We start from the raw sequence: 13,002 nt of genomic DNA on the forward strand, positions 1-13,002 counted from the left end.
TGTCCCCTGCATTAGCAGGCGGATTCTCAACCACTGCGCCACCAGGGAAGCCCCTATCAATTAATTTTAGAGAAACCCATACACATTAGGCTGCTCTTAGGGGTGTAACCACGTGTGACGTGGTTTCAGCCTCCTTCAATATCATTGTCCTGTTCCTCCGAAGGGACTCAGTTTACAGTTTTCTGAGAATGATATACCCAGGACTAAATGTAATCCTAGAGATTGATCTGAGTAGCCTGAGTTCACCCTGGACCACTGTCTCTCTCTGTTTAGGGCCATCCTCTCTCTCTCTGTGTCTCATCTACTTGCTCTTTGGTCACACAGTGATCCTACTGGAATGCAAGCCTTTTAATCCTATCTGTTTCTGTGAGGCCATATTTTCCCACCTGACGTTTTAGGCCACGTGCAGCCCACAGCACTCACCCCCTTTTCCCATCCTCTCAGGTCTTTTCTTGGTTCTGTTATCTCATATTCTCATTCCTTGAAGCATGAGTCCGTTTCCACCCGGTAAGCATGCCTTCTATATCTTCATCTACTCTTGGATAAAAATGTTGACCAGCACAAGGTCTTCTTCTTCCATGGTGACATCAATCCATAAATATCCTGAAAGTCTGTCCAGGATCCCTGCGGGGCTGCCTGCCCAGCATGTCCTTCCCTGGGGTTTCCTACCCACTGCCCCCTTTTCACACGGTGGCAGTGCTTAGAGTGACTTTCTATTTTGATCCCACTATCTGGCTGTGATGGGCACCTAAGCCAGACTGAGCCAGTGAATCCTGTCCTGTGAATTTTGGGGAAGGGGGAAGTCTTACCAGTTTCTCCTTGGATGCTGGACTGTAGGACACGCTGACGTCAGCCGCATTTCCCACTCTGTGGGGTAAAGGAGGGAAAACAAGCCAGGTTGCAGAGAGAGAATAAGAGCCATGTAATGAGCCTTGTAGAATACTGACTGCAAGGCACTGACCTGAGCATTTTACATATATTAATTCATTGAAACTTCACAACCTATGAGGTAGGTTGATGTAGTTATTGTTGTCATTATAATTATTCCCAGAGGTAAAGACAAGAGCAGAAATGGAGCATGTCCAGGTGGCTCTCAAGCCTCTGGTTAGAATTGCTCTTGGAGGCTCCAGGTTCCTGCCTGTTGCTAGGTCCTGTGGGACATTTGGGTCCTTTCACAGTGAACCTCTTTCTTATGCTTAAGCTAGTTCCAGTGGGTTTGTCATTTACAACCAAAATATTTCAAAATACAACCAAATAATATAGCAATCCAAACAATACTTAACAGCTAAAAACTAGTATTACTAGAATTCAGGGTCTATTCTTCTCTCAAGTGCACAAAAAAATAGTAAAACATTTTTTGTCAAAGCCTTGGAAGAAATCTAATTACACCATATCCATTACGTTTCTTTGTTGCAATAGACTACACAAATGTAAGAACAACACATGGATTTTCTTTGAAGATAGAACAGTAAAGTTAATTGGAACCTTTCAGTGCGTATAAGCTTATTAATTTGTTTTTATGATAGAAACCAAAAATATAGGTATAATTTGTGTTTAGACTATGTTCAAAACAGAACTAATATTATCAAAGCAGTCTCAGGAAAAAGCAATTATTACTGGCATTAAGAAGGGAGGAATGATTTAGAAAATATTAGAACAACATAAGAAGTTTAAAGAAATTTTTGTATCTTAATTTTTGTATTTTAAATGTAATGTCGCCTTATTATCATAATCATTGATTAAAGGAATAAAGAGGAAAAAATGTGAATAAAGAAAGGTGTTTGAATGAGTCCTCAAAACATCTAAGGCTTTTAGATGAATCATTGTCTTCCTCTTGCTTATGCCTGCAGGTGTCATAAAAAACAGTACCCATCCAACCTACCTACTGCCAGCATTGTCATTTGTTTCCACAATGAAGAATTTAATGCCTTGTTTCGGACAGTGTCCAGTGTCATGACTCTCACTCCACAGCATATCCTTGAAGAAATTATTTTGGTAGATGACATGAGTGAATTTGGTAAGATAGGATGCTAATCATCTATCTAATCTACTTTGAAGGCAGCGCTATCTCTGTGGCACTTGAGTAATTTTATACAAAGAACATTTTTCGGTGGGTTTTGAGGCAGGCGCTTTGGTGCACTCGTGGCGATGTGCGAGCTGGTCCCTGTCCTTATGGTGTTGGGCTAATGAGACGGTTAGTGCTTCCATGAGACAACTGTAGGGGCAAGCTGGTCTTTAGAGGTCATGCATGACGTTCAAGAAGTGATATCTAGCAAACTATTACATATAGGATGGATAAACAACAAGGTCCTACTGTATAGCACAGAAAACTATTATGTTCAATATCCTGTGATAAATCATCATGGAAAAGAATATGTATACGTATAACTGAATCACTTGGCTGTACAGTAGAAATTAACACAACATTGTAAATCAACTATACTTCAGTAAAGTAAATTTTTTTAAAAAGTGCTATCTGAACTGAGGTCTGAAGGCTGAGTTGGGGTTATATCGATGGAGAGGAAGGAAAAAGTATTTTAGGCAGAGGAAATGGCATTATAAAGGCCCAGAGGCAAGAGAAAACATGGTGAGTTTGGAATAGTTCTGTATTTTATATAGATTATGTATGAGTATAGTGTTAGGAGGGAGGGGGTAGGCCTGAAACCAGAAACGTAAAAGGGCAGCCCCTCATGAAGGCATTGTTTGAATTTTATTTGGAGAAAATGGGGAACGATTCCAAGGCTTAATGCAGGGGAATGACACAATCCAGGTACTTTACATGAAAGAATTCTAATCACGCCAACTACACTTAATGGCTTATTCCTCCATGTTCACTGGTTTTAAAGAACTATGACACTAGAACAAAATCTGATTAACTCCATTTAGCATTTGAGATTAGCTGTCTATTTTACAACTTAATTACAAACCTCAGGCAAGCCAAGAGGGCCCAGATTAAGGATAAACTCTTTGAAGTCTGCAGGTTCCCTGTGAGGTGCATTTCTCATGGAAGCAATGTATCTGTATTGGATAAATTTTCTACCTAACAGTTTACCTAATCCACCGTGAATCTGACCCACTATGGGCTGGGACAGAAAAAGAGGAGGAGAAACAGGAGGAAGAAGAACAGGCAGAAGAAGGAAAGAAGATGTCCCGGGAGGTTCACCTCGGAGAAATAACTGTAGATGCATCAACTCAAAAGTGAAAGGGAACGCAAGCTAATGTCAGCTACATTTAGGAATTCCACTCATTGGCCAGGCACTATCACGTATGACATTATTTGTGTGAGAGCCATGCAAATCAGAGGGGTCCAGTACTGTTTATTTCTGGTCTTGTGCCTAGGAGGGGATGTGGAGGGATGGCCAGGTTCCTTATCTGACCAGTACCCTGAGCGACACATCTGGCCACGTGTGGGGCAAGAAGGCCCCGGTAAAGCCATGAGCAGGTGGCAGGGTGGGATCTTTGCTGGACTGTGGAGTTCTAACTTCTCACCCAGAAGGACAAGGATCTTGCCGTGGAGATGCAATTCCTGGATGACCGGGGAACCTCCCACAGCCTTTCAGAACTATGCCAAGAGTTCAGAGACATACCTGGTGACTTCCTCACATGTTCTTTAGGCATCAGAGGACTCACTGCTGATGGCTGAGGGATGGCTGGACTGCTGGACCGGACACTCTGCTTCTCCTCCTGGATCCACGGTCACCTGGTTGGTGGTCATTTCACCCACCCCACCAAGGAGCTTAGTCTTGGACCCACACAGAACCTCAAACAGGAAATGGGGTGTTCTGTGTCCTGACGAAGCTCAGGATTGATGTACCCCTGCTTTAAATCCACAGTGATTTCACGTGGGCTCTAGGAGAACTTTCTTCAACTGTAGCTAGTCTTTTCTAGCTCATAGCAGTTGGTACTGCTGATGGAGTCCCTCAGCTTGGGACAGCAGGGGTCAGGGGCCCAGACAGCTGCCCCCACTGAGTTACACGAGAGGCATGTCCAGAGCTGACCTGCTCCTGTCCACCTTTCTCAGCGTCCTGGTCCCGCTCGACTACAAGCCAACGACACGACCATCTTCTGAAGGACCCAAACCCTCCACTTCATGTCAGCAATGACCGCTGCCAGAGCGACCTTATTTACTCCTAGGTCTGCCACACAGAGTTCCTCTGGGTCCTGGATGTTGGGAGGGGTTTGCAGACATCTGAGCTGAGATGCTGCCCCTACCCTGCAAGCAAAGCTGTGCGGCCTGCAGTCTGCCTCTGAGAAGGGCCCTGACGCTCTTTTTGAAGACAAGGAAAGAGATCCCTCCTTCTGACGAGGCTACAATGAACCTGCTTTTGTTGCTCCCCAGCCTCTTGATCCAGATTCCTAGGACTTAGGAGTTTAAACCTCTGAGGCATCTGTATCCATCTCACCAGAGACGACTTCATATTAACCTCCAAGTATCGAGTGACTGTTAGGTACCAGGTTCTGTGCTCGGTGATGGATTTCTTCCTCTCACTGCAGACCTGCAAGGAATATGGTACGTCTGCCTTCTCACAGATGAGGAAACTGAGACTCGAGTGGTGTGATAACCTGCCTGGGAATTATTACAGAGTTAGGAGCACGATTGTTAATAATAAAGTCAAATTACCCCAAAGAGTCATAACTCATGCTTTTTCTATTAAAATTTTAATAGTGATTTATTAAAATAGAGGTATTTCACTAGAAACACAGAAGGATGTTTGCAGTTGATTTCAATGCTGAATCTCTTTTTGTTCACGTTTTGTTCACATTTTATGCACGTTCGTCTGATAAAATTTTCTTTTAAGGTTAGAACGTCTGTGGAATAGCATAGTTTTTAGGAATCAATCAAAATTGTGAGAAATTGGTTTAATTTCTGTACTTATAGTTTACAATTGTCAAGTGTTGACTTTTTTTCCAGATGATTTGAAAGAGAAACTAGACTATCACCTGGAAATTTTTCGGGGAAAGATTAAATTAATAAGAAACAAAAAGAGAGAGGGACTGATTCGAGCAAGGCTGATTGGAGCATCACGTGCTTCAGGTATGAACATGTCGTTGGGAACATGACCCTGTGTCTGCGTCACAGAGATCTTCCTGTCTGTATGGAAATCATCCTCATGGAGACCCTCCATGTCTCCACTGGCATAAGCAGAAGAGTGGAAATATATTTCAGCCATATGAGTCTTTCATCTTCTTTTGACTCTGAAAAGATTCTGCTTCAAAATGTTAATTTGTTATTTCAAATAGAGGATATTCTTTTGCAGGGGTCATAATGTCAGCCTCCTGTTGCAGGATGAGTTCCCCCAGGTACAAGCTCTGGGATGGAGTTTTAAATACATGCAGGGAACCCACTGGGGTGCTCTTGGGAACCACGTAAGGGGAGCGGAAAGCAAGACTTTATGGGGAGAGTGGGGCTGTGATGCAGCTGCCGACCCATGGGGAACTCTGAAGCTAGGAGGGTGTCAGTTCAGGGCCTCTGGCAAGCAGAGGCCAAGACGAAATGGGAGGCGTATTTACGGAGAAATGTCTGTGAAGGATAAAGGGGAGAGGGAAAAGCGTGGACCAGAAGCTTCTGGCCTGACACCTGTGGAAAGAGGCAGGGAAGGAAGGGAAGGTTGCAAGCCCTTCAGTCTGCTGCGTGGCTCCCAGAAAGGCTCCCAGGGGCTGGTGGGGAGCCCCAGAGCAAAGACCGCCCATTGGAGGAGTCCTGCATGGGCGCCCCAGTGGCCCAGCTCTCGTTCATCCCCCGCCTGCCCCCCCCTCAGTGTGCTTAGTGATTGGCTGGGAGCCGCCTGGGAGGGCATGGCCTTGGTGTGTATACTGCAGAAGATCCCAATGCTTTGGAAGCTGTCAAACCCCCTCCTCATGGCAGGTTCTCTTGAAGGGGGGTCTGAGCAGCACACTCAGCGGCAGTGCAGAGAGGTCCCACCTGGCCCAGGTGAGGGGACCAGACAGGGATGAGGACACCTTCTGCCCCCCAGGGAGGGAGCATCACTTTGGACCAGGCAGCCACATCCTCGCCAAGGGCAGTTCCTGGGGAGTGGACTGAGTCCCGAGGGGAATCCGAGCATTCTGGCTTTCAAGCTTCCTGGAAACCCGAATGATCAGAGGGTTGTTTGCAGAATATTAAACTAGGACAAAAGGCGATGGATAATGTTTAAGGGTCTTTCATCAGGCCATGTGGCAATCTGAGGAAATGCCTCTGTTCTTTAGCAAGGCTATTTCCTTATTGAGTAGAAGGCCAAATAAAAGCAAAATCTGATTCTTTTTTTCTATGTTGGCCTGATTGAGACATTCTCTTATTTAACTACACAGATAATACGTATTAATTGTCCAAAACGCAATATAAACCACTAAAACTGCATGGCATGTATCTTTTCAGAACTTTGGTTTTATGCATTAATATACATATGTGTGTATGTATGCACACACATGTGCACACATACACACATGCACACATAGATTTAAGGATTTTTAAATATATGGAATCGTACTGTCTCTTTTGTTCTGAGACTTACTCTTTTAATTTCAATTTAATGTTTTGGAACTTTTCCCATGACAATACTTGAGACTTACCTCAATTTTTTTTTACTGCATTGTATGGTATTCCATATGGATTCCATAATGGATTGCCATAATTTGTTTAGCCATTTGTCATTTGGTGATTTTTACTTTTTACTATTACTCAAAAAAAAAGTTGTACCGGCAATTCTTGTACATATACCTTTGTGGAAATGAATGCTTATGCCTATGGGATAAATTGCTAAAAGTGGAACTGCTGGGCAAAAGGGAATTCTTATTTTAAATTTTGATGGATACTGCCAAATTGTCCTTAAAAAGATGGCACCAATTCACAGTTCCATCATAGGGTGTAAGAGGGCCCTCTCCCTGGAGCCTAGCCGACACTAGATTATTTGTTACCAATCATTCTAGTGTTTGCCAAATTTGGTCAAAAAACGGTATCCTTTATTTTCGTGGCATTTCCTCGATTACTAGCAGCGTGGAGTGTTTTTTCCTATTTTTGTAGATTTTTTATAGATTTTTCTGTGAATTTGGTCTGTTCCTATCCTTTGTCAATTGTTTGATTGGGTTGTCCATTTGTTACTGATTCGGAGGTGCCTTTATGATACGAATCCTGTATTATATACACCGAGAATATCATTCCCCAGTCTGTGGCTGACCTTCCCATCTTTGTGGATAGTGTCTTATATTGGACGGAAGTTCACCAAAAAACCCACTTCCTCTTGGTGGACACAGAGCCACCCTGGGCTTTCCTGCCTTCCTTTCAGTAGGAATGGCCTTGTGACTATATTGCAACCACATTTCCTGACCAAGGCTTGTAGGAAGTTGGTTTATCCCCCTCCACACTTTATTCCCCCTTCTGGCTGACTAGGGTGGAGCTGACTGCAGTGACTTTGAAGGGCATGGGTTGAAGATAGAAGAGATCCCATCAGCTTGTGTCCCTGAGTGACCCCATGGAGGAGAGCTTCCCCTCAATCAGGAACCTGCCTTGGACTACTAAATGAGTAGAAATAAACTTTGACTGCATTTGAGCCATTACAAATTTTGGAGTTTTATTATACTAGCAACTAGCTTTAACTTAATAAAACAATCAGGACTTCCCTGGTGGCACAGTGGTTAAGAATCTGCCTGCCAATGCAGCGAACACAGGTTTGAGCCCTGGTCCGGGAAGATCCCACATTCCACGGAGCAACTAAGCCCATGCGCCACAACTACTGAAGCCCACGTGCCCTAGAGCCCGTGCTCCACAACAAGAGAAGCCACTGCAATGAGAAGCCCAGACACCTCAACGAAGAGTAGACCCCGCTCGCAGCAACTAGAGAAAGCCCTCGTGCAGCAACGAAGACACAATGCAGGCAAGAGAAAAAATCAGATTTATCAATATTTTTCTTTATGATTTTTGTGTCTTGTTTAAGAGATTCTTCCTTACTCCATGATCATGACGATATTCTACATTTTTAAAAATTTTGCTTTTTTACGTTATATTATTAATCTACCTAGAATTGATTGTTCTGGGAATGGTGTAAGGTAAGAATCTAATGTCATTTATCCTTTATGGCTAACCAGTTATCTCCATGCCATTCATTAAATAGTGCAGTCTTTCTTCATAGATTACAGTGCTACTTCTATCACTTACATCTGTATATTCCTGCATTTAATTCTGGCTTCTCTCTTCTCTCTATTATTGTATTTGTGTATTTCTAAGGCTAATCACACCCTCTCTTGATTAGGATAGCTTGATAAGACGTTTTTATAACTTGTAGGTCAAATATTTCCATGTCATTCTGCAAAATCGTCTTAACTTAGGATCATCCCATTAAGTTCCACAAAAAATCTATTGAGATTTTCACTGGAATTGCGTGGCATTTACAGATTAAAATGGGAGAGAATTTACATCTTTTTAATGATGTCTTCCCATTCATGGACATTTATTCATATCTACTTTTATATTCTTTCCATAATGTTTTGTCGTTTTCTCCATAGATACCGTGTGCAAAGATTTATTCCTGTTTATCTTGGTTTCTTGTGTTTTTTAAATTGTGATTTGGGATCTTCCTGTTGCATTTTCTAATTACTGGTATATAGGAACGAGATACTTAAAAAAAATTTTTTTTAATATTTGGCTGCATTGGGTCTTCGTTGCTGCACGCAGGCTTTCTCTAGCTGCAGCAAGCGGGGGCTACTCTTCATTGCGATGTGCGGGCTTCTGATTGCAGTGGCTGCTCTTGTTGTGGAGCACAGGGTCTAGGCGGGCGGGCTTCAGTAGTTGTGGCTCGCGGGCTCTAGAGCGCAGGCTCAGTAGTTGTGGCACACGGGCTTAGTTGCTCCTCGGCATGTGGGATCTTCCTCGACCAGGGCTCAAACCCATGTCCCCTGCATTGGCAGGTGGATTCTTAACCACTGCACCCCCAGGGAAGTCCCTCTCTTGCATTTTCTGTCAACTGAAAATAGACAATTTTCCCTCTTCCTCTCTAACATTGAATTGGAGTGGCGATAGTAGGTCATCCTTTCCTTATTCCTAACTTTAATGGGAACAATTCTAAATTTTCACTTAAATATTGTATTTACCAATATTCGTTTCGTGGGGCTGCCATAACAAAGTACCACAAACCAGCTGGTTTAAAATAACAGAAGTTTACTGCCTCACAATTCTGGAGGCCGGAAGTCCAAAATCAAGGTGTCAGCAGGGCCACGGTCTCCCTGAAAGCTGTAGGGGCGGGTCCTTCCTTGTTTCTCGCAGCTTCTGGTGGTGGCCGTCAATCACTGGCTTGCAGCAGCTTCCCTCCGGTCCCTGTCTCTGTGGTCACATGGCCTTCTCCCTGTGGGACTAAGGACACCAGTCATATTGGATTAAGCACCCACCCTATTCTAGCAGTACCTCATCTTAACTAATTACATCTGCAACACCCTATTTCTAAATAAAGTCACATTCTGAGATACTAGGGGTTCAGACTTGAATATGTCTTTTGGGGAGGACATAATTCAACCCGTAACACTGCCACAGAGTTGTGTTTTTTTTAAGGAGAAGAAGTCTTATTAATTTTTTAGTTTAGAAAATTTCAAACCCACAGAGCACTTCTATACCCTCATCTAGATTCACTAGATGTTAATATCTTACAACACCCACTCCATTCATACATAATCTCACTTCCTCTCCATCCCTTCCCCCACACACACACACATCATCTACGTTCAAAATTAAGAGAGGCTTAGAATTTTCTTTTTTTTTTGGTACTGTTTTCTTACATTGATACTTTGCTTTATTAGACTCATAGAATGAACTGTATGGTTTTTCCTCTTTTTCTTTTTTCTGAATATCTACATAAGGCAGATTATGTAGATACTTGGAAAATTACATAAAATTGGCCTATAAACTATCCAGGCACTGGTACCATTTTTGGTTTCCTCTATAATCCAGGTATTTTTTTAAGTGAATTTTAAAGTTTCCAAACATAAGGGATTTTTAAAAAAACATTTATTTTATTTATTTGTTTATTTGGCTGCCTCGGGTCTTAGTTGCGGCACGCAGGATCTTCGTTGTGCATGTGGGGTTTTTAGTTGCAGCATGTGGGATCTCTTTTAGTTGCAGCATGTGGGATCTAGTTCCCTGATCAGGGGTCAAACCCGGGCCCCCTGCATTGGGAGCGCAGAGTCTTACCCACTGGACTACCAGGAAGTCCCCAAACATAAGGGATTTTTCTAAATTGTCTTTTAATTGCTGATTACTAGCTTAAGTGTATCATGGTTAGAATTTCTGGTCTGTTGTTTTGTTGCGATCTCCTTTGTGTCTTAAAGCTGGGTCAGAGTTTCAAAACATCTATGTGTATTTGAAAAGAATAAATTTTCTCTTTTTGGCTGTAGGTTTTATATATATCTAATTTTGTTGGTCAAATACACTATATTCTTATTCATCTAATTTGACTTGACATAAATAGTAATTTTGTCAGTGCTTGCTATATCTATCAGTCAGTCTATATTTGCTGCCCCCCGCCCCCTGCCCTGTGATGTAGGCTGCCTAGGCTAGGCTTTGCTTCTGGATTAGAAACTGTGCGATCCTGGGGTGTGGGCAGGTGAGGCAAGAGCTGGTGACCCGTCATTAACTATTCATGTAGGCACTCCTCCAATCAAGGATTTATCTAGCACTTCCTATGTGCTGTCCATGAACATTTATTCTTTTTTTAAAATTTTTATCAACTCTATTGAGATACAATTTACATAAAATAAAGTGTACCCATTGAACATGGGTAATCGGTTTTCATACGATGCTAACGTGTACTTGCAGGTTTAGAGTTGTGTTAGCTTCCTGAGGAGCTGATATTCGCATTCTCATGACGTCACTCTATCTCTTCTAGAGGCTTCAGATTCGTTCCCCGCTATTGCTCTGACCTCATCACTTACTCACCTCCCCTTCACTCTACCCCAGCGGCACTGACCTTCTTGCTGCTCCTCAAACTTACCGACTATACTTCTATCTCAGAGGCTTTGCATGTGATTTCCCCCCCTGGAATGTTGTTCTTCCAGACACCTGCATGACCTGTTACTTCACTTTGTTCAGTTCTCTGTAAACACATGTCGCCTTATCAGAGAGGCCTTTCGAAATCACCCTGTACAAAACAGCAAGCCCCTATTCCTCTCTATCATCCTTCCTCTGATGGATTTTTTTTTTTTGTAATATTTATGGCTACCTGTCTACTCAACTGTGTGGGTGCTACTGCCCACTGATGACTGAAGTTGCCCTTAAATTGCAGTAGCTGAGACTTCCCTGGCGGTCCAGTGGTTAAGACTCCACGCTTCCACTGCAAGGGGCACGGGTTCGATCCCTGGTTGGGGAACTAAGATCCCACAAGCCACAGGGCGGCATAAACAAATAAATAAGTAAATAAATAAATTGCAGTAGCTGAGACAGCTGTGATGAGCCGTGTGCTGTGCCCTTGGGCAGGAAGGAAAATGACAGCAACTGGGGGCATAATTCCATCAGGGAGAATTAGAAGGTGAGGGTTTTGCAAAGTGGAGACAAGGTGAGAAAGAGAAGCTATAATCAGATGGCCTGAATCTAAAGGAAAGGGGACTTTTTTTTTGCGTGGGAGCAGAAATGTTATGGTTCAGAGGCAGCCATAAGTAGCTGGGAAATGCCAATGTTGCCCTGGACCCAAGGATTCATGCAGTCGGGGAGGAAAAGGAGGAACTTTCTATCAGTAATGTTGCTGGGGAAATAGCATCTTCTAGGGAGAGTTCGGGCTCACATAAGGCAAGAAGGTCTGTAGGAGAATTTTGTGGAAAAAAAAAATTAGTGTAGGGAAATTCACTTTAAATAAGAGAACTGTGGAAAGGGTAAAAGGGTAGTCCACGGGGGAAGAAGTTGTTTGGGGGAATAAATACAGGGCAATCTGGGGGTGAGATTGGAGTATCTTCTACTGAATTGGCCTGGATGGTCAGCAAGCGGCCAAGATGGCAGAGATGAGGTGTAGATTTCAACTGCCATTCTAAAAGCAAAAGGTTAACAAAATCTAACACGCTGTTGAGAGCTTGCATTGTTGCTTGACATTCACACAGAATGAGAGACGATTTTGTTGCCTAATATGGTAGACAGAATAATGCCCTTCCCCAAAGAAGGCGTCCTAATCCCCCAAACCTGTTAATATGTTACCTTATGTGATTAACGTTAAGGGCCTTGGGATGGGGAATGAGCCTGGATGATCCAGGTGGGCTCACTCTAATCACATGAGCCCTTAAGACTGGAAGGCCCTCCAGGCTGTGGGCAGAGGGTCAGAGAGATGTGCGTGATGACTCCATCCACTGTAGTTGGCTTTGAAGATGGATGAAAGGGACCAAGGAATGTGCGTAGTTTCTAGAAGCTGGAAAAGGCTTCTCCCCTAGAGCCTCCGGAAAGGAGGCCAACCCCTTGATTTTTTAGCCCAGGAAGACCTATGTTGGACATCTGACCTACAGGACTGTAAGAGAATATATTTTTGTTGTTTTATGCCACTAAGTTTATGTAAAGAACACTAATATATCTAGAAAGAGCCCTCTCTGTAGGTGCTTGACCTTGAGTTGGAGGGTGGTAATTATCTGACTTCCTGACAGTTCAGCTGCTTCTGGAATTGCAGCTGCTCAGGCTGACCGGGAAGCTTTGCAGGTGGGAGCAGAGGGGCCAGATGGTTTTGGGTAGAGGGGCCCTTGAGCAGCTTCTCCAAAGGCAGCCTGTGCAGAGGGCAGTGTCTGACTCTCCGCCACAAACATCCAAGGGAGGTGACACAGGGCAATACAAAGAGCACTGGTTTTCGAACCAGAGCCATGGTTTCAAGTTTGGTAGGTGCCAGTTACCAGCTACGGGATCTTGGGCAAGCCGCTTCTCGAGCCTCAGCTTCCCAATCCATGATATGGGAACAAAGATATCCAACTAATGTACTTGTTGGAGTGATTGAATGAGGTAATCATGAACACTTTTTTTTTAAGCATTAAGTATTAAACAAATGCTTATTAGAA

General features: G+C 43.3%; 1 protein-coding gene across 1 annotated transcript in view; it reads left to right on the top strand.

Moving 5' to 3' along the window:
* Positions 1-13,002, top strand: part of GALNTL5 (polypeptide N-acetylgalactosaminyltransferase like 5) — a 71,881-nt gene that overhangs the window by 15,384 nt on the left and 43,495 nt on the right. Inside the window, exons 4-5 of the mRNA XM_061198963.1 lie at positions 1,851-2,017; positions 4,913-5,035. Of these exons, the coding sequence (XP_061054946.1) occupies positions 1,851-2,017; positions 4,913-5,035 (290 nt within the window). The remainder of the gene's footprint in view (positions 1-1,850; positions 2,018-4,912; positions 5,036-13,002) is intronic.

This window comes from Eubalaena glacialis, chromosome 8, assembly GCF_028564815.1.
Source record: "Eubalaena glacialis isolate mEubGla1 chromosome 8, mEubGla1.1.hap2.+ XY, whole genome shotgun sequence".
NCBI classification, from domain to species: domain Eukaryota; kingdom Metazoa; phylum Chordata; class Mammalia; order Artiodactyla; family Balaenidae; genus Eubalaena; species Eubalaena glacialis.